This window comes from Melampsora larici-populina (genome assembly GCF_000204055.1).
Source record: "Melampsora larici-populina 98AG31 unplaced genomic scaffold MELLAscaffold_37, whole genome shotgun sequence".
NCBI lineage: Eukaryota > Fungi > Basidiomycota > Pucciniomycetes > Pucciniales > Melampsoraceae > Melampsora > Melampsora laricis-populina.
Genome location: NW_006768801.1, coordinates 581,431 through 601,656, shown reverse-complemented (window position 1 = coordinate 601,656; position 20,226 = coordinate 581,431). Strand labels below are relative to the sequence as shown.

The following is a 20,226-nucleotide window of genomic DNA, read 5'->3' as shown; positions in this document are numbered from 1 at the left end:
ACTCCTTCCCCGTCCTCAAAGGAGTTTAAAAGGTACGTTTTGAAAACCGCAAAAAGGGAGTTTTTCCACTCGTAAAACTCCTTTTCGAACTTGGTCAAATTTCATTTCGACACTCTTCAACCCACCTCGACGTCAACAAAATCATACTCTGGCTCCTCGACGTCAACCACCTCTCAACGGTTTTCATCACTCTTCTCCCACTTCCAACATCCACCTTCTTCCTTTTTGTTTGTTGTTTGATCTCGACTTTTGACCCTCCTTGTTCATATCATGCCTCGAGCCAAGAAAGATCCGAACGCTCCAAAAGTCGCGAGAGCAGTCTGGACCGATTCCAAGATTTGTTTTATACTCAACGAGTTTTTAACTGAAAAAGAGGATGGTAACATGATTGGTGGCAACTGGAAACCCGTGGCTTACACCAATGTTCACGAGAGATACACTCTTGCGTATCCAGAAGACAAGGTGAATAGAGAACAAATCAAAAATTTATACACCACAGTCAGTTGTTTGTCTTGATATCAAATTCAAAATCGATCCATCATTTTAATCAAAGTTCTTTTATTTTTTCTTCGGCTATTGATCTAGAGCAAGAGTTCTTATACTGGAATGAAAAAAGTCAAAATGACCTCTGGAGTTGGATGGGTTGGTGGCAAGATCGACATGCCAAATGAATGGTGGGAGAACGTAGGCAAGGTCAGTTGTTTTGCCTGCTATTCTTCTTGAGATTGTCTCGGCTGACCGTGTTTTGATTTTCTTAGAAAGACAAGGACGCGATGAAGCTTCGAAACAATTCATTCGACTACTACAAAGAAATGGATGCAATGCTTCATGGATCTAAACCGGCTGGGGCTTTACGTACTGGCACAAGTTCTGGTACACGAGTTGAGGCAGAGGATAACGAGGAAGAGGAAATTGAAATTATAGATCATGATAATTTAGAAGAAAGCAAAGAAGAAAGCAGATATGATGAAGTAGATGCACAAGGATTGACCCAAGCCGAAAGAGACCTCGATGATCTTCCAGATTCAGATGAAGAAGTTTCAACTGAAAAAGGCAAAGGTAAAGCAATCGTATCAGGTTGCTATATTTTCGATTTTTCGATATTTTCTACTTTTCAATTGATATACAAGTCTAACTGACTATACCATTGTTATTGATGGAACAGACTCACAAAACCTCGATCTTCCAACTCCAAAGAACCCTACCACCGTCTCTACTATCAGAAAAGAAGGTACCAAGCCTTCGACTTCAAAATCTACCCCTGTTTCGAACATCAAGAAGAAAATGCCGGCTCGCAAGGTCAAACCAGTCACACTGGCAACTGCGATTGCTTCGGCTTCCGATAACTTGGCTATCAAGGCTCAAGAGAAGGCAGATCGCTCTGCTCAGCTCAATTCAGCCATAACCGAAGCAGCTCGCATCAAGGCCGACAAGCTTCCAAACTTACAGAAGGCTCTGGAACTCTTCAACCCCGCCAGCAAAGATCAATTTCCCAACTTAGACGACCGATTAATTTCGATTGATGTCATATCACAGGAGGCTAAAGCGGCTGTCTTTGGTGGTCTAGATCCAAAGATGCGCTGGGTTTGGCTCAAAGCACAGGTGAATGTTATCAAGGAGGCTAGGGAAAAAAATCAAGGATCATCTTAAAAAAATATGTATCATTACTCAAAAATAATTACTACAATGCAAATTTTAATTCAGACTCAAAAGAGAGCAGTTTTTTTTATATTTTGTACAAGAATCAAATAAACACTATATCAAATTTTCTTTTGGATGAAATTATCAACTATTATGAATGTTTTATCAATGATACTAGATACATTTTTGCTGATGAAATTGTTGACCATATGAATGTCTTATCGATGATACTAAATACAGTTTTGCTGAATGAAATAATAATACAAATTGAGTTATATATGTTTTTCTGATATTTTTTTGTTTGTCTGGTGAGAAATAAAATCAACATAAAAGGTTGATATAGTCAGTATGTTGTATTGGAGAGAATCAAAAATTTGACTTACTACATGTAAAGCTATTTCAATCAGTGATGATTTCTGTGAGCTTGATAATGAGCCCACATCCTCATCGCAATCTCATCTCTAAACGCATTTGCAGCACCTCGATCATTCCTTACCGCAGGAACAAAATCGTCTTGAGCTTGACGGATCCATGCCCGATCTTGCTCACGTTGTTCTTCATCAAATTCTCCAAAGAATTGATCTTCACCACCTCGCATGATGAGGTTGTGAAGAACAGCGAGTGCCACTACAAGACTTCCTTGTCAATGTAATGGAAATCTTCGCATTAGGACTAGAATCACAAATCGTATCTTCCAGACTCCGAAGTCTTGTTCAATGATCATTCTCAGTTGAGAATGGCGATAATTGAACAATTCTTGGTAATTTTGTGGTGCGGTTCGGCCTCGAGCCCACTCTTGAATGTGGTAGCGAAATCCACGGTATGGTGTTAAGATACCATTACCGTTGGCGTAGGCAGCATCACCAAGATAGAAGCGTCCTAGGATGGGAAACAGTCCTAAGTGATATATATATATAAGTTGAAGAAAATGAAAGACTCACCCTCTGGTATAACAAAGGCACCATCGTGTCTTGCGGCATATAGTACGTCAGGATCAGAAGTACTACCTTCAAAACCGGCGAGTACGAAAGAAAACATGAGATTGAAATTGCAGGCCGCCAGAACATTCTGGCTCAGATCACCCTTTCAATCACGGTAGGGAGCTTGGTCGGCGACTGGAGCTCTCACAGGAATGTGAGTCCCATCGAGGGCACCAACACACCCATCAAAGAAAGGTGAGTACCTCGTACTTTCGGAGATTTCATCTGGGATCGGCGTATCAGGCCCTGGTTGAACGATGATTTCATCTTTCAGGCTTTCAAGAATATCGAGTACTTTGTTATAATATCTTGAAATAGTTTCGCCGGAGTGTGGCCATCTCTCAGCAGCCGTAGCGTTGGTAGAGGTGTTACCAACTATGTACAGGAATATCATCACCTGCTCGTTGGCAGAGATGTGGATAGTGTCTTCGAGGTGGGGTCCAAGGATCTTCATGACACCTTTGAACGTGGCTTTGTCCATTCGACAAACTTGTTGAAACCTTCCCGGATGACCATTCAACAACTCTCGCTTGTAGAGAAATCCTCGAAGAGCGGAGTCGTGATACGGTCTCCTTGGCAGAGCTCTTCGAGCCACGCGGTTCCGAGCGTGCTCAAGTAGTAGATTGAGGAGCTCATCGTCGCTGTCCTCATCAGACGAGGACAGCCATTCCGGTCTGAAGTCTCCAGATGAATCTGTATCGGACATCGGTGGTGAATCCAGATGAATACAGTTGGTGAGATGTGACGTGCGAGAAGATGTGAGAAGTGGTAAACAGGGTTTGAATGAAAGTTCAACCAAACAAGTTTTTTTTGAATGTACTCAAAACGGAGTTTTTTTTGAAAAAGCTCGATTTTGCACAAAAGCTCCTTCGCCCCGGGGCAATGTACCCGGGGGTAATTGGGGTTTATTTTAAAAATCGCTACCAAACGTGCCCTTAGTGACTACACACCTGTATAATGGTCACTGGAGAGACCAGAGGTATGTGCTGGGGCGCAGCAGACTGAACTGGTGTTGCTTCCCTTGTTGAATTGGCGACTTTTGGTATGGATTCTGATGCTCTTAGAGCATCCGCTATCGTTTCAGTAAATGTACTGTAAATTTTACTGTACAGATTTCAAAGTACGGTAAATTCAGATACAGAAGTGCTGAAATAGGACCCCGGAAAGCTCCAGGTCAACTATCCGACCTAAAACCACCCAAATTGACCTTTTCAATACCCTGTGACGCGGTAAAAACCCAAAAATTGAGGTCAAACAATTCCGGTTTTGTCGGTACGTTCAAAGAGCAAAAATCGCTAAAATTTCCTCACGAGACGAATCCATTTGTTTTTCGTCGGTATGTACGTTGAAAAGGGAGTGTTTTTGGCCTTTTTTTCCGGCCAAAGACAAATCCATACCTGTCAGGTCGGTACGTCTGAATTCAAAAAAACGGGTTTTTGCTCGAAAAAGACCCAAAAAATTCCTTTTTCGTTGGTACGTCAGCGTTTTTTTGGACCCTCAATCCATACATTTTAGGTCGGATAGTTTACCTGGAGCTTTCCGGGGTCCTGCTGAAATCCACTATCGTATCTGTATAGTCTATTCTGTACGGTACGTACCGTACAGAATAGACATAGTCCCACAATCGTATATTCTGTAAAAAAACTCTGCAAGGAGCTGCAAGGTTTTCACTTCTTCACAAACCTTCATCAGCATTCCAAAATCAATCGACAAGGTCTACAACTCAACTAAAACTCAATCTATGGATTCGGATTCCGATGATGATCTCGAATACAACTTGCAAATCAGTAATCTGATGTCGAACACCCTCATCTGTAATCACCTACAGATGATTCGAGACTCTGAAGCAGCCAAGGAGGACAGTGACGATGCCTTCTTGGCCCTAGAGTTGACCGATGAAGAGATGACTCATGGACACAAACAAAGAAGGAGAAGGATTGTTCGTGAAAGGCAAGCAGACCATGAGCGTCTGGTTTGCCATTACTTTGCTGAAACACCACGGTGGAATGATGAAGTGTTTGAGAGACGCTTTCGAATGGGCAGGGAAAGATTCCTTGATATTTGTCGAAAGCTTGAAGCACATGACAAATTTTGGGTTCAAAGATATGTATGTATATCTTTTTTCATATCTTTCAATATTGATTGATTCTAATGTGTTCATCCTGTAGGACTGCTGCCTTCAACTTGGGTTATCAACTATACAAAAAGCCACCTCAGCAATACGTCAGCTTGCATATGGGGTTTCGGCTGATCTTCTAGATGAGGTTGTTGGTATTGGCGAAACAACAGCCATTTTGTGTTTGAAAAAGTTTGTACAAGGAGTGATAGAAATATACGGACCTGAATATCTCCGCCCACCAAGAGAGGACGAGCTCAAAAAGATTACCAAGGAATACGAAATACGAGGTTTTCCGGGTTGCAAAGGATCAATTGATGGCATGCATTGAATTTGGAAGAACTGTCCTTCCGGATGGGCAGGACAGTTCCAAGGGAAAGAGAAGAAAGCTACTATTGTATTGGAGGCTGTGGCATCAAAAAGCACACGCATATGGCATGCTTTTTTTGGTGTTCCGGGCTCTCTGAATGACATAAACGTCCTCAATCAGAGTCCCCACTTTCACCGTTTTTTGGCTGGTAGGTAGTGGAATCATTCCTTTCATTACTTTCCAAGAACTGACATGTTCTTGATTCAGGGACCGATGAATTGTTGAACTTCGAAGTGAACGGTAATCACTACGAACATGGATACTACCTCGCAGACGGTATATACCCAACGTGGCCGGTGTTAATCAAGACCATCAATAAACCAGGAGATGCTGCTTCCTCCTGGTATGCACAACAACAGGAGACCGCTCGAAAAGATATCGAGCGAGCGTTTGGGGGCCTTCAAGCCCGTTGGCACATCATAGCACACCCATGTAGGCTTTGGCTTCTACACGACATCCGTAGAGTAATGTATGCATGTATAGTACTTCACAACATGATCGTAGAAGAAAGAGAGGTGGAAGATCCCCGAGTCAAGGATTTTGCGACAAACTCCACAATCATACCAAATCGACAAAATCCAGATGTCCGACTGTCTTCTGAATCTTTAATGTCCAATTATATTGATTTACACGACTCTCAGATGCACCATCGTCTGATGAACGATCTCAAGATTTATAACTGGGCAGCACGAGGGGGACAGAATAAGCCTTGATGCTCATTTTTTCAAGTTTCATGTCATCGGATCAAATTGTTTCTTTCTATTCCTTTTGTCTTTACAAACTACCAGAAACAAATAGAAGAAGAAAGAAATATAAATGATGTTCTCAATTTGATAAAAATGACACACACAAAAAGAGTATAATAAAAGACATAACATCTTTTCAAGAAAAAACCCAATCTTGAGTTGAAACATGTGTTTGATTCGATAAACTTAAGAAATACAAAGAGCATAAAGCAAAGAAGAACATCTTGTCTTCAAGATTTGATTGAGTTCAGCAAAAGTAACTATCAATCTAAACAAAATCGATTGGTGAGTTGAAGTAGCACAAAAAACTTTGATTCTAATTACTACTCGAGGCTTCAGATGAGTACTTTTCCTTTAATCTTTGTTGCATTAATTTGAGGGTCTCCTTGGCAAGCTCGGTATGACAATTCTCTTCTTTCATCATTAAGACTTTGAGATCATTTACTTGAACTAAACTATCTTTAGCTTCAGCATCTTTTAAAGCCATCTTCTTGGTGAGTTCGGTTCCTTCTTCAAGAGCCTTGACTCGACGTTCAGCTAACTCATTTGCCCGTTTAAGTTGATCTTGGCGATCTTCGATCGCTTCAGCCTTCTCGTCTTGAAGTCGTTGACGTTTGGTTTTCTTCATGCCAGTGGGGCGAGGAGGAGTCAAGGCACGAGGTGTATTGACACCTGAATCAAGCGCTGAGTCGCTGGAGGGGCCACCGGAGGCGTCACTGAGGGGGTTGCTGGCGCTAGAAATTGACATTGCAAGAGGACCTGGTGGAGGACGTGGCACGATCCACTTTGGCGCCGCAGAAAGGATTCGCCAGGCTGCGAGAGACTTGAAGTGAGCTCTGGCGTTCGATTCGTTGTAGATTTTGATGGCGAGTTCAGGCCAATCAGTCTGAACAGTACCGCTGGGAGGACTGTGCTCAATCTGAGCCATGATTCCTGAGAATTTGATCGTAGCTGTCTTTAAAGCAGACCATCTCCGAAAAAGTAATGAATCAGTTTTGATGATCAACTGATGATAACCAACATATCAAACTTGACTCACTTTACTTTGACAGACTTCATGTCTCGCTTGGTGAACGAGGAGATGGACTCGAGGTGATTGGTGACTCGCTGGAAAAAACCATCGCCAGTCTGATTGGTACCCATCTCGGGTTGCTGGCTAATGTGGAGCCAAGCAGTAGCTAGCAACTCTTCTTCAGCAGAAGACCAATTCGTGGACTTGATTTTTTGTTGGATTGGATATCCGAGGATGCTTTCAAAAGTCTCTTTTCATTTTCCTTTTTTGGTTTTTCATCTGTGAATATTACATCATGTATTACATCACTTCATTTCAACCTATGATGTCATATCTCGATTCAAATTTGTTTTCACTTTATAACCTGACCTCAAACAGCAATCAGATGTTTCCCTTTTTCTTCATCTGAATTTCTCTTTCTAACAATCTTATTATAAGATTTGTCTTGTGTGTTTTTAATCTCATACTAAGATTGTTTTTGTGTTTGGAATCAGTCCAACAGGTTATGAGCGCCTAAAATCTCGATTTCTTTTTGATTCGATATGGCATCTACCTTGACAGAACCAAAAGGAAAGGAAACCCTTTCATCTGCACCGAAAGAACCCTCCACACCACCGACCAACTTTGATGACCTGTTCTCGGTTGGGTCAAAATGGGGTCCTTTAGCCCTTCCCACATCATCAGTTGTAGGTTTATCAATGCTCGAACCTCCGGGCGATAACTCGAACTACGGCAACTGGGAGTTGGCTATGTCGGGATTGATTATCGGTGCTGGGATGGCTCATGTTTTAAATCCAAAACTTCGTGATGCAGATGAGCCTAATTTCCACTGGACTCAGCAGAACAATGCTATCTGTTCTGTTCTGTTACGTCATGCTCATCCTAACAACTATGCTGTGATGCGACCACAAATGGGTAACGCTGCGGCAATGTGGCAGGCACTCTCTGATTCACATAACAATGCATCAATGGGATCAAAAATTCTGGTATTACAACGTCTTATCTCATGTCAAATGGTCGATGACGATATTGACACTCATCTTTCCAACGTTGAAAAGCTGGCTACTCAACTTGGTCAATTAATAGCTAAGTCTAAACTCAGCATGGATGATATAGTATGTGCTGCTCTAAGTGCATCCTTACCTTCAGACTGGAACTCATCTATTAGTAGTCTCATGAACAAGAAGTCGGTTACTGCCGGCTCACTGGTTTCTGCCCTTCGTCGTGAAGGTATCCATTGTCGAGACCAAGCAAATGCATCTTCTCACGTGCTAGCAATAACTCCAACGCCATCTGCTCCTGTGTCACGTCCTTCTCAATCATCTAGACGTGGTAACAAACAACAACCGACTTTGCAATCGAACAATCCAGCTTCGAACGATCTAACTTGTTCCCACTGTAACATAAGAGGACACAGCTGGCAGACTTGTAACAAACTGGCCAAACAATTCTTTAATCAGATGTTACAGAATAATCCTAATCTATCTGCACCTATGCCTCGTCCTGAAGCGAGTTTGGTTCAAGAGTCGTCTCCATCTTCTAATTCCATTCCTTTATCTGCCTGGAATCCTGCTCCGGAAACCATCTTTCATCAACCCAAAGGTTCAGGTTTTTTAGTGACCACTGAGGCTTTTGCGTTAGCGACAAACATCGGGAAGCAATTGTGGATCTTGGATTCCGGTTGTACCCAGTCTTGTATTCCTAGTTTTACTACTGAAGAATTACTCGCATCTACGCTGTCTAACAAACCTCACGTACCATCGATTCGAGTAGCAAACGGTATCAGTCTGAACGTTTCTCAGCAACGTACATTGACCTTTCCTTGGTCCAACACTTCTCCCTCCTTTGATGTCATAGAAGTGCCTGGCTTACAACACAGCCTGTTATCTATCTCCCAGCTTCGATCTTGTGGTTTTTCCACATCCTTTCTACCTGATCGCATTGAAATCGTCAATTCGGATGGAACGGTCGTTGCTCAAGGAGCTTATCACGGAGGTTTACCAATTTTGAAACACGATGTCAGCAATTTTACTGTCTCATCAAGTAATTTATCAATACCTAACTCTTCTTTTTATCAATGGCACTGCATGCTTGGTCATTTGGGCGAAAAAGGTACTAAACGAGCTTTATCAAGTTTAAATGTGTCTGTACCAATTTCAGAAGAAGATGTTAAGCGAGTCAAAGATTGCATTCATTGTTGTAGAGGAAAACTGCATAAGAAAACTTTCCGATCTAGATCTACTTATAGATCAAAAACCCCTTTCTCAGTGGTTCATTCCGATGTAGCATTCTTGCCTCTCAAATCAAAAGCTGTTTATCCCTACTTTGTTTCTTTTATAGACAATTATTCAAAGTTCACTGTTTGCTATGCTATGAAGTCAAAAGATGTGGTTCACCTCTATTTCAAGATATACGTTAATTTGATCAAATTGAAATTTAATTTGTCTGTTTTGAGTCTACGATCCGATAACGGCACAGAATTTCTCAACTCAAACATGAGTGATTTTTGTCTGAGTGAAGGTATTACTCAATTTTGTGGAGCTCCTTACACGCCTGAGTCGAATGGTGTTGCAGAACGCTGGAATCGCACAGCTTCTGAGCGTCTAAGGACCTTGTTTTCATCTTCAAAAGTTCCACTTTACTTCTGGCCTGAATGTCTTCAACAAATAATTCTTTGTTTCAACAATTTCCCTACCAAGACCAACACCGGTCTTTGCTCACCTCTCTCTGCATTAGGCCATCGACAAGACGATGTTAAGCTATTTGCACCCTTGGGATGCGCTGTAGAGTATCTTCTACCTTCCCCTCTAAAATCAAAACTTTCCCCGGTATCACAACAGGCAGTTTTTCTACATTCGGTTTTGGATGGAAAGTATGTTGTAGCTTATGACAGAGCGAGACACTTACTCATCAAGACTGCATCTTTCAAATTTTATTTTGATATCTTTCCTTTTCTTAATTCTCCTAGTCAACAACCAAAAGATGTTTTAACCCTCCCATGGCCTGATCTATCATCGATTGAGGAACCGGTACAGCCTTATCACATAGTAACCAGATCCAAATCTCGACCTTCACCAGTTTCACCTATTGTTGAACAACGTTTGGTTTCTTTACAACCAACTGATCCTATCTCATCAGACTCTCCTACTCAACTTTCACCCACTGAACTTCATCATGATGAAACGATTACGCCAAGACCTATTTCACCTAAACAACCCGAACAACAAACATCAGTCGTACCTACTGAAGACACACCAACAGTACCTGTTTTGACTTTACAACCTGCCAACCCGCCACCTGTACTACCTAGACGAAGTTCACGGGTAAGAAATGAACCAGATAGGTATAAACCTTTGGCATTTGTCATCGATTTATCTTCTCCTGAACCAAAATTGTATAGGAAAGCACTCGATAGTGAGGAAGCTTTAGAGTGGGAAAAGGCAGCAAAAGTTGAAATCAATACACTAATGAAACTAGGTACTTGGAAGCTAGTCCCACGACCATCAAACGCACGTGTTTTACAATCGATGTGGGTCTTTAAGCGCAAAATCTTACCGTCTGGAGGTATTGAGAAGTACAAAGGACGTCTTGTAGTGCTTGGTTGTAGGCAAATCGCTGGGGTGGACTTTGGTGATGTATTTTCACCTGCATCAAGACAAGAATCAAATAGAATCCTATTAACCGTTGCGGGAGTGAAAAGATGGAAAGTCAAAGGTTTAGATATTACTGCAGCATTTTTACATGGTAATCCTTTGGAAGAAGACGTTTACATGGAACAACCAGAAGGATTTAAAGATGCCGAATTCCCTGACTACGTTTGCAAGTTAATTTTACCTTTATACGGACTACATCAATCTGCAAGGAATTGGAATGACCGATTTACTTCACAACTCATCAATATGGGTTTAAGACAGTCAGCTCACGATCCCACACTTTTCTTCAAATTAGTAAACAACATCTTAATTGGACTAGTCACTATCCATATTGATGACATTTCAATTACCGGTGAAGACGATTTCATCTCTTCTACTTCTTCTGCTCTTCATTCTCAATTTCCTATTTCCGCCAACACAGATCTTGAGCATCATCTATCGATTTCAATTAGCCGTTCAGAAGATCTCAGGTATTTTACTTTACAACAAACTTCTTATATTCTAAAAATTTCTAAACAATTCTTTCACGAAGAACCAAAGCATGTCGCTACGCCATATGTCACAGGTTTCAATTCTCTCGTACCAGCCAGTGATGTTTCAACAGCAAATCCCAAATACGGTTCTATCATTGGTGCTCTACTATGGCTCGCGCAGTGTACACGACCAGATATAGCATTTGCTGTGAATCGCTTATCTCAATTCCTAAAAAAGAACAATGCTAATCACTGGAACGCTGCACTGAGAATTCTAGCTTATGTTTATCACACTAGGCATCTGGGTCTCACCTTGGGGGGTTCCGACAATAGGTTACAAGGTTTTACTGATTCAGATTGGGCTGAAAACCTTCATGACAGATCGTCTACTTCAGGATACTTGTTTAGATTAGCAGATGGGGTTATATCATGGAAGTCAAGGAAGCAAAGAACAACAGCCTTGTCAAGCACAGAGGCTGAATATATGGCTCTTAGTGACGCAGGCAGAGAGGCCATGTGGTTGAGACAGATACTTCAAGAAATTAGTTTTATAGATAACTCTCCAACTATCCTTCATTATGATAATACCGGGTCAGCGGCTTTAGCTAACAATCCTGCTCATCACTCTTGCAGTAAACACATAGATTTGCGGTATCACTTCATACGTCAATTGATCAAAGATAAAAACATTGTACTCAAGCAAGTCAATACTTTGTACCAACTCGCTGATTTTCTAACAAAAGCCCTTTCAAAACCAACTTTTATCAACTTTCGTGATCAATTAAATTTTAGCAACAAGTCTTATTCATGACTCGACTTTTTTAGCATGGGGGGGTGTTGGATTGGATATCCAAGGATGCTTTCAAAAGTCTCTTTTCATTTTCCTTTTTCGGTTTTTCATCTGTGAATATTACATCATGTATTACATCACTTCATTTCAACCTATGATGTCATATCTCGATTCAAATTTGTTTTCACTTTATAACCTGACCTCAAACAGCAATCAGATGTTTCCCTCTTTCTTCATCTGATTTTCTCTTTCTAACAATCTTATTATAACATTTGTCTTGTGTGTTTTTAATCTCATACTAAGATTGTTTTTGTGTTTGGAATCAGGTAATAAAGATGATCTGATTTTCTCTTTCCAACAATCTTATTATAAGATTTGTCTTGTGTGTTTTTAATCTCATACTAAGATTGTTTTTGTGTTTGGAATCAGTCCAACATTTTTTGAGAAGGCAATACATTCTTCTTCGATGATTCTGTTTCAGTTTGTTGACTATTGTTCATTTTGATTAAGCTTGAAGTGAAGCAATGAAGATAGGAATCTTGAAGTTCTGAACCAATGATGATGGAAGGGATGTTGATTGAAATCAAAGGTGATGAGAGGACGAATGAAAGGATGTTGTGTAGGGTTTTGGGACAAGTTTCCTTCTGTAGGATCGGTAGAATTTGCAGATACCGACTCGGTATAGGTTCTGTAGATTTACAGGACCTATACCGAACTTTTACTGAATCGGTATGTACCGATGTGTACTTTGTACACAATTGGTGATTTTGAGCCTCGGTACTGTAAATTTCAATCAAATTTACAGTACCGAGGTCTTTACAGCAACGATAGCGGATGCTCTTACAGGCGTGACTCGCCTTTGGGATTTTTTGTTCCTGATTCAACTCACTTACTTTTACCTTTGTTCTTACGTGTTTCATGTCTCTCATGGGTCAGAATTAGCTTCTCTTTTTTGTTACTGTACGAACTTATCCCTTTATTATTTTGTCTTACATTCAAATGAAATTGCAGAGACAAAGAGATTCTGGACAGTTCTGGAGATAAGACACTTTATTGTGAAACAAAAAAATTCGGAACATTTTTGTAAACAAGACATTTTTCAAGAGAACAAGAACAGGGGCAAATAATTATCTATCTGCTATTAGCAACAAACGCTTGAGAGAAAGACATTTTCATCAGTCACATATCAATCCGGGGAATTGTGAGCTGAGGTCGTCGAATTCTTCTTCTTCCTTCCAGTTTTGGGAAAAACAGTCAAACAGATCTGACGGGAAGGCAGTCATAACTCTATACTTTTCGTCTTTGTCGTGCTCCTCTCCTTCTCCTCTTGATATATCATCTGCCATGTTTCTCTTTGATATCACTCTTTTGGCTACAAGGTCCATTTGGTTTTTGATTAGCAGCTTTTGGATTTTCTTCCATTCAGTATTGACTTCTATATCTTTAGATTTCCGGTTCTTCACTGCGTTTTCGCTTGTAGTATTGTCAGTCCAGGAAATCAATGTCTTTCCTTTACAACTTATTGTGGAGACGATATGATAAAGGCCAATCCGAATGGCCACCGTTTCTAGCCATGCAATTCCTCTTGGGGTTTCACCTGAGTTTTGCCATCCTACTTTAAGTTTTAATTGAAACCATTCTTTGCCGCCTATTAAAACTCCAACCCCGTAGCTTGGGGAAGCGTCTCCGACCCAGCCAATGTCGATTGGATCTGAGAACCTGATTAACCTGGTTTGTTCGAAAATAGACAGAATCCACTTCCACTCTCCTAGGTCTTTCCTCACGTCTGGAGGGAGGAGTTGAGTAGCAAACTTGTGTACCCAACTTTTCATCCATCTGTAGAGTGATGTGAGATTGCATTTCATCTGTGGCAGGATTAGAGAAACGTGAGTGAGTCGACCAGTTAGGACTTCTACATCATTAAAGGAGAATCTTCTGCCATTTTCCAGAGCTTCATTAACTTGTGATTTGCATTGTTCTAGCTTCAGGGGTGGAAGTCAAACAGTTTTTTCAATTCCATTCTAGATAAAACCGATAAACTTTTGTTCTGGTTTGAAATCTGTTTTTTTTCTTGATTGGTGATGACTCCGAGTTCTAAACTTCTGACAACTATATCTTTCATGATTACTTCTGATTTCGTTTCTTTTATGAATAAAGCGTCATCAACCCATCTGAAGATTTCCATTAGATCAAATTTGTTCTTTATGATAAGTTTCCAACCGTCTGCTGGTCTTCCAAAGGATCCACAGCCACCGACTCCTCCAAAACCGATTCGGCTATCATAATAGATGGTGACGTCTGGTGCCAAAATCATCATGTACTGTCGTTGGTATAGCATGGTTGGGATCTGGCGGTATGCCTTTTCCCAGTCAAAAATGGCCATAAGAAAAGGAACGCTAATTTTTCTGAAATATTGTGATACTGTAGAGAAGTCGTTCCAGGTGGGTTTGAAATCTTCTGCATTTGCGAATGAATTAAGAGAAGGAATGTTGGGATTATTTCGTGGAAAAGATAAGTCATTAATGGGTCTTATTGATCCGTCTCCGTTGACCACAGCTCCCATTGGGTTAGTACAAAAGAAACCACATCTATTATAGACTTCTTCGTGGGTGAAAGGGCCAAAGATGCGTCCTAAGGATTTTTCTTTTTGCATACTTTTGATAATTTTCTCTTTTGCTAGTGCGGCGGATGCGTGGTTGGGAGGTGTGTACCATTTGCAATTTTTGAAACAATGGTATGGTATTCCTTGGTCAAAACCGTAAGTGAAACCATGAATAACATCTTCATATTCTTCTGGAATTCCAGCTGATTTAAGTGCTTTCTTCCATTCTGGGATATTCATCTCACAGGTGACTTTGGTAGGCCATAGGTCTTCTGAAAGCCATCTTATGTTTTCATTGGGAGGTTGTGAGCTTGGTTCAGTATTGCATGAGAGGATGAAAGAATCGTCTGAGGAAAGGTGAGAACTTTCGGAGTTGGCACGATTGAAACTTTTTAGGTTGTGAACGAGTGTGATATTTGCAAATTGGGTACAGCAGATTGGACAAGACAAAAATTGTGCAAAAAATGGAAAAAACATTTTTATGAGTTTGGTACAAGTTTCAATGTTTTTGATTCACATATTTATTTATTTTTTAGAGAGGAAACAACGGGGGTAGTTTTTCTAAAAAATTGAAAACAAAGGAAATGGGAGTTTTGGAAAGAATTGTGAGGTGCGGCCTACATTTTTTCTTTTCCTTTTCCTTTGAAATTTTCTGGCTTGTTTCCATCTGGTCTTTTGTAGCTGGGGTTGAAATTCTTTCCTTTATAATTGCCGTAGGGTCCTTGCGTTCTGGGCTGATTTCTTCCAGAGTTGTAAGATCTGGAAGGACCGGCAGTCGCGTTGGATTGGTTTGAATGAGATGGGGATGGTTCAGACGTTATATCAGAATAAAGGTTTTGTCCGAACTTGGGTCCTCCTTTTCTATAAGGATTATCATCTAGATTTAGGTCACCTTGAGCTCTGGCTGCGTAATAAATTTCATTTACTAAGCCGGTGGGTTCTAGAGCTGGATTGGGGATCTTGTCGCTTGGATTTCGGACAGCGAAGGTTGCTTTTCTGATAGTTAAGTCATAACAAAAGGCTACTACCCAAGATCTTTGGTCTTTAAAAATTTTGATGACATTTTTCTTGTGAATTTCTAGGGTGTTGGCAAAGGAGTAGTATTTGTAGACTCTTCTACAGGTGTCTACTAGAGTGTTGAAGTTTTTATTCCAGTCAAAACGGGACTGTGACCACTCTCCAGGAAAAGGATGGCCTCTGTACTTTTCAACTTCTTTGTCTCTCTTCTTATAATCAGTGTGGTTATTGGAAGCTGCTTGCTGCCAAGGTTTGTTGAAGATTGGTAGAGGAAGTGATCCTTGTAGGATTTGCATATTCTTGTGGAAGAATAATGGTAATCCTATGGCATTGGCGTCAGCGGCTTTGCTGAAGTCAAAGGATAAACCTCCTTCTTCAAAGGAGCAGTTGGGAAGGGGTTTGGATACATCATCAGGATCGGCTATTTCAGTGTCTTCGTCGGTTGGTAAACCTGTGAGTTCAGCTGACTTCCTGACTAGTTCCTCTATCTCTTCGAGTCTAGCTTGGACTTGACACAATTTTTCTTTTCTATCTTCATCGCTCATTTTAGGAACTTTCTTCTTAATCTTTGGGAGCACGGTGGTACCGTTGAACTCTTGGGTAAATCAACTTTTGGTGATAGCTAGACAGTCATCAATAGTTATGTCAGTGGAAGAATCTACATCCGGGTTTGGAGTAGAGGGAATAGTTAGTTTTTGTGTTTGACATGGTTTTCTCTTGGGACTTTTTTTTGATGAGAGATTGAGTCGAGTTTCTCACCTAGTCCTTCCAGGTCCTTTCCCTTTATCAGGTTGTTTGCTTTGTGAATGATCTTCGGGATTGTCTTCTTTTAACTGATCTTTGCTGGAGCCTGAACCAATCAGAAAAGGGGATTTTTTAGATGGGTTTTAATGTATTTTGCCTGATTTTGGTAAGAGTAAAAAACTGCTTACTTTTTTCATTTTGTTTTTCTGTTTCACCGTTTACGTTTGATTTTTCTTTTTCTTTTGACGCATCTAAAGAAGGTGATTGGTTTTTTGGTGTTGGAAATTTGTTAACGATGCAAACCTTTTTAATTTTTTTTGGTAAATGAGCACTTGCTTACCATTGTTATCTTGTTTCTTGGGATCTTCTGGTCCTTTTTCACTTGGTGGTTCTTTGTTATCTATAGGGTAATTGGGCAGATGGAGAAGTGTTTTCAGGATACTTCTATTTATTGAGTTAATCTCGGGGAGATTGCTTATGACCAGATGGATTGCAAAATATTGCTCACTTGTCTCTTTTGTGTTGCCTGTTTGGGTACCAGTACCGTTTGTGGTGGCGTCTGAAGGACCGGCCATATTTCCACTTGTTGTATTTAAGGCGTTGAGACGTGAGGCGGTTCTTTCAATTTTATTTGGTGACATTTTCTTTCTTTTAAGTATTTTGTGTCAGGTGTGTTCTTTGAGATAACAATGATTTTTTACAAGAGGCTCTTTGGTGGGTGGCTTTGTAAAAAGAAGTGGACAATGTTATTGACAGATATGAACAAGGAGGTGCTTATAGAATGAGTTCTTGTTTTCTACACTGAATGACGAGCTCTTTAGGATGTATGACAAGCCTTGGTTGGTATAAAAGTAATACACGCAAAGAAGAAAGGTTTTTAAGAAAATTTGATACAAATTCTTCAAAAAGTTTTGATGAACAAGTGAGAGCCTTTGTTGGTATAATCAAACAATACTAATTGAAGCTGTTATGAAGATTTATATTGGTAAAAGAAATTGGATAACAAAAAGATTCAAGTGGATAACGGATGAGGGGATGAAGTCCCAGATTCTCAACCGTGGCCTCTTTAAGAACTCATACAAGAGGTATTATTGCCTTTGCATCACGAAGAAAAAGGGTTTCTTTGTAATGACAGCATTCTTCAGACCCTTACTGGTCAGGATTAGCAACGCCAAGTTATCAGACCAGTCCTGGCGGGGTTTGGTCTGAAACAAGACCCTTGGTTTTGATTACGTTGATATTCTCTTAGGATGAGTTCCGCCAAGGCACAAGTGTCATGCTCTACACGTAGGCGTGGACACCGCCCACCTTTCTCGTGCCTCCTGCAGAAAACTACCATTATATTGCATGGTTTTAAGTGTTTATTCAGTCCGAGGACTATCAAACACTCTGCACTTATTTCTAGTACTGGTAAAAACCCTGTGGCTGTTCTAGGGCTATGACCCGGCCCTGGCCCTGCCCAAGGGTTTTTTTGATCAACTTGTCGCCAAGCCCGGGGCCTAAGCCCTAACCGAGTGATAAGGGCAAAAGCCCCGTTTTGGGCCGTCCGGGGCCGGGGCCGCCGCCAAAATATAACACCAGGGAAGGGCAAAGGGCTTGTTGGTTAACCCTTTACCCTTGTCCATACCCTAGCACCCTCATACGCAGGATATCCAATACCCAATCCCTTAACATAAAAAACCACCCCAATGTCTCGATGCAGTCTTTGCCGCAAGATCACTGACCCAAACCACAACACGATGTTGACAACCTCCAGCGCCGCGACTTCAACTGCTCCTTCTGATTCCATCTCTGCTGTGGCTAGTGCAGTCGAGTCAGGAAACACTGCCACCAACCGCACCTCTTGGGTGTGGCAGTATTTTTTGACAGTCACGTTCCCCGACAAATCGGTCAGGAACATCTGCCGCTGTGGTGAGCAAGATCTCTACTTAAGCAAAAATTTTAAAAATTATGTGAAAATTTGTGTTTTTGGTCAAAGGCAAAATTATTATTGAAGTTATTAGTCATCAAGGGTATCATAGTTGATTTATAATCCTCATTTCATTATCTTTCAAATCATATATTTACATAAGCAATTGATAAGACCATTTAAGAGTGAAGAAAAATTCGAAAAGATCAATAAAAATAATATAAGAGTGAAAATCAAATTAAAGGAATTAATTAGTAAGAAGGGATTTGAGGAAGAAGAACATTTAGTTTGAATCTTAAGGAATGGAAACTGTTATGAAAAGAATGAAAGAAGAAGAAGAATATTGAGAAAGTTGAAGGAAAATTTGAAAATATGGGTATGAAAGGCTGGAAAGTGGTTTTTAGGTTATTATTATAAGAGTTATTGGTTCAGGAAGGTTTTATTGTGAAAGGGAAGGACAAGATTATTCATCAGCAACTTTAATCATGAGGATTGATAAGGGAGATGTGAAATTATTCAAGAAAAGGGAAATTTCGAAAAAGGGTACTATGGTATTAATTCCTGTGTAGTGATGTCATTGATGGATTGATTGCGCCAAGAGTTTTTCAGATTGATTTTAGTGCTGTGTGATTGATTGGAGTGCTGTGGAATGATCTTTTGATAGAAGGAAAATCATTATTAGACGTGAAAATAGTCAAAATTCATCAAAATTGGAGGTTTTTAGTTAATTACATATGGTAAACCTTGTCAGAAATAGGTGTGTGCTAGTTCATTCGACGCAAAATCATTGGTTTCATAATGTACAACCTTTAAATCATTAGTAACGGAGGAGTAGTGAGAAATTTATAAGGCAACAAAGAAACTGGAGTGAATTTCGAATTTGGAGGCTACATGTGACATTTACATGACAAAACTTTATTTTTTCAATCTTTACAACTCAATAACTTATTCATCACACATCAGAAATAGGTCATATGGGGGTGATAAATGATCAGTATCACGAGGGCTATCAAATGAGCTATAGTAATCAAAAATTGAACAACTTTACAAAAAATTTGTAATTCCAAAAATGGATTTCAGCTATGAATATTACGAAAAAATCACCTGCATTCATCATAAGAAGATCTGTTCATCATTTATTCACACCAATTGATCAAATTCACGCCTTGAATCATTACAAACAATAATATTTATGACATCATATGGTTACATTGGAGGATATTCTGTTGATTTTGACGGTTTTTGAGGGTTTTTTGGAGATTTTTGACCATAGTATGTACGCGTACATACTTTTTGCTACATAGTTTTTTTTGGCGGGGAAAACAAGTCCAAAAGTATATTCGTTTTATTTTCCCCGCCAAAAAAAAGTATATACGACAACTATATACGTGTAACTATGTAGCTTTGAGTACCGTAATTGTTGAAGGTTGTTAGAGGGTCATATACTATTGTTAGGGATTTTACGGGCCTTTGTTCCCCTTTTTACTCATCTTATACTTTTGTTAGAGTGTTTTTAATCATTATTGAATTACTTTAGCAGTACTAAGTTCACTAAATTGCCCCTTTACACTGGGAAAATGTAGTATTTTTCCCAAGTGAAAAATGATTGACCTGAAGGACAAAAAAAATTGAAAAAGGTGGAATTCTGCATTCATTCTGCATGTGCATTAACACTGCATTTTTCTGCATTGATGCTGCATTTTTTTTCATTAATGGTGCATTAATGGTGCATTTTTATGCATTAACATAGCATTTTTAATTATTTTTGACATTAATTCTAATCATTTTGCATAGCCGAAAAATACTACATCTGTGCAGTGTTACATCAAAGGAGAGATTTCTTTACGTGTGATAAGACTACAAGTCTTCATTGGAATAACAATCAAACTGATTGTTGCTTTGCTAGGCATTAAAAGTTGTGTTTTGTTGTGTTCAAATTGGAATAACACTACAATAGTGTTGAGATTTCTTTATAACTAAAAATCACGGGAATAATACTTGAATTAAGTATTGAGACAAATTTATCTGGTGCCTTATCCCAAAGAATTCAGCAAAACCCCGTGTTGATTCTTTCAAAGAGGCAGTCTTAGGCAACTTCTACTAGTTAGTTATATTAGTAGATTATCCCTCTTTAAGCTCTGTAAAGCTCTTGTTGAGCTTTATGTTCTACACC

The 20,226-nt window shown here is 39.9% G+C and overlaps 4 protein-coding genes across 4 annotated transcripts; 1 reads left to right on the top strand and 3 right to left on the bottom strand.

Annotated features, from left to right (window-relative positions):
• Window positions 1–270: 270 nt before the first annotated feature.
• MELLADRAFT_90420 (uncharacterized protein) lies at window positions 271–1,650 on the top strand (the record flags this gene model as incomplete). The annotated part of the gene is made up of 4 exons (XM_007413557.1): window positions 271–498; window positions 586–693; window positions 759–1,077; window positions 1,166–1,650. The coding sequence occupies 4 exons, from the start codon at window positions 271–273 to the stop codon at window positions 1,648–1,650; spliced, it is 1,140 nt and encodes a 379-aa protein (XP_007413619.1).
• A 4,198-nt stretch (window positions 1,651–5,848) lies between these two features.
• On the bottom strand, window positions 5,849–7,062 carry MELLADRAFT_56975 (uncharacterized protein; the record flags this gene model as incomplete). Its single annotated transcript, XM_007413488.1, has 2 exons — window positions 5,849–6,824; window positions 6,893–7,062. The coding sequence occupies 2 exons, from the start codon at window positions 6,994–6,996 to the stop codon at window positions 6,170–6,172; spliced, it is 759 nt and encodes a 252-aa protein (XP_007413550.1).
• Window positions 7,063–15,000: 7,938 nt separating this feature from the next.
• MELLADRAFT_65828 (uncharacterized protein) lies at window positions 15,001–15,945 on the bottom strand (the record flags this gene model as incomplete). The annotated part of the gene is made up of 1 exon (XM_007413487.1): window positions 15,001–15,945. One exon carries the CDS (start codon window positions 15,943–15,945, stop codon window positions 15,001–15,003), a length of 945 nt encoding a protein of 314 aa, XP_007413549.1.
• Window positions 15,946–16,155: 210 nt separating this feature from the next.
• On the bottom strand, window positions 16,156–16,785 carry MELLADRAFT_65827 (uncharacterized protein; the record flags this gene model as incomplete). Its single annotated transcript, XM_007413486.1, has 3 exons — window positions 16,156–16,250; window positions 16,333–16,395; window positions 16,485–16,785. The coding sequence occupies 3 exons, from the start codon at window positions 16,783–16,785 to the stop codon at window positions 16,156–16,158; spliced, it is 459 nt and encodes a 152-aa protein (XP_007413548.1).
• Window positions 16,786–20,226: the final 3,441 nt, after the last annotated feature.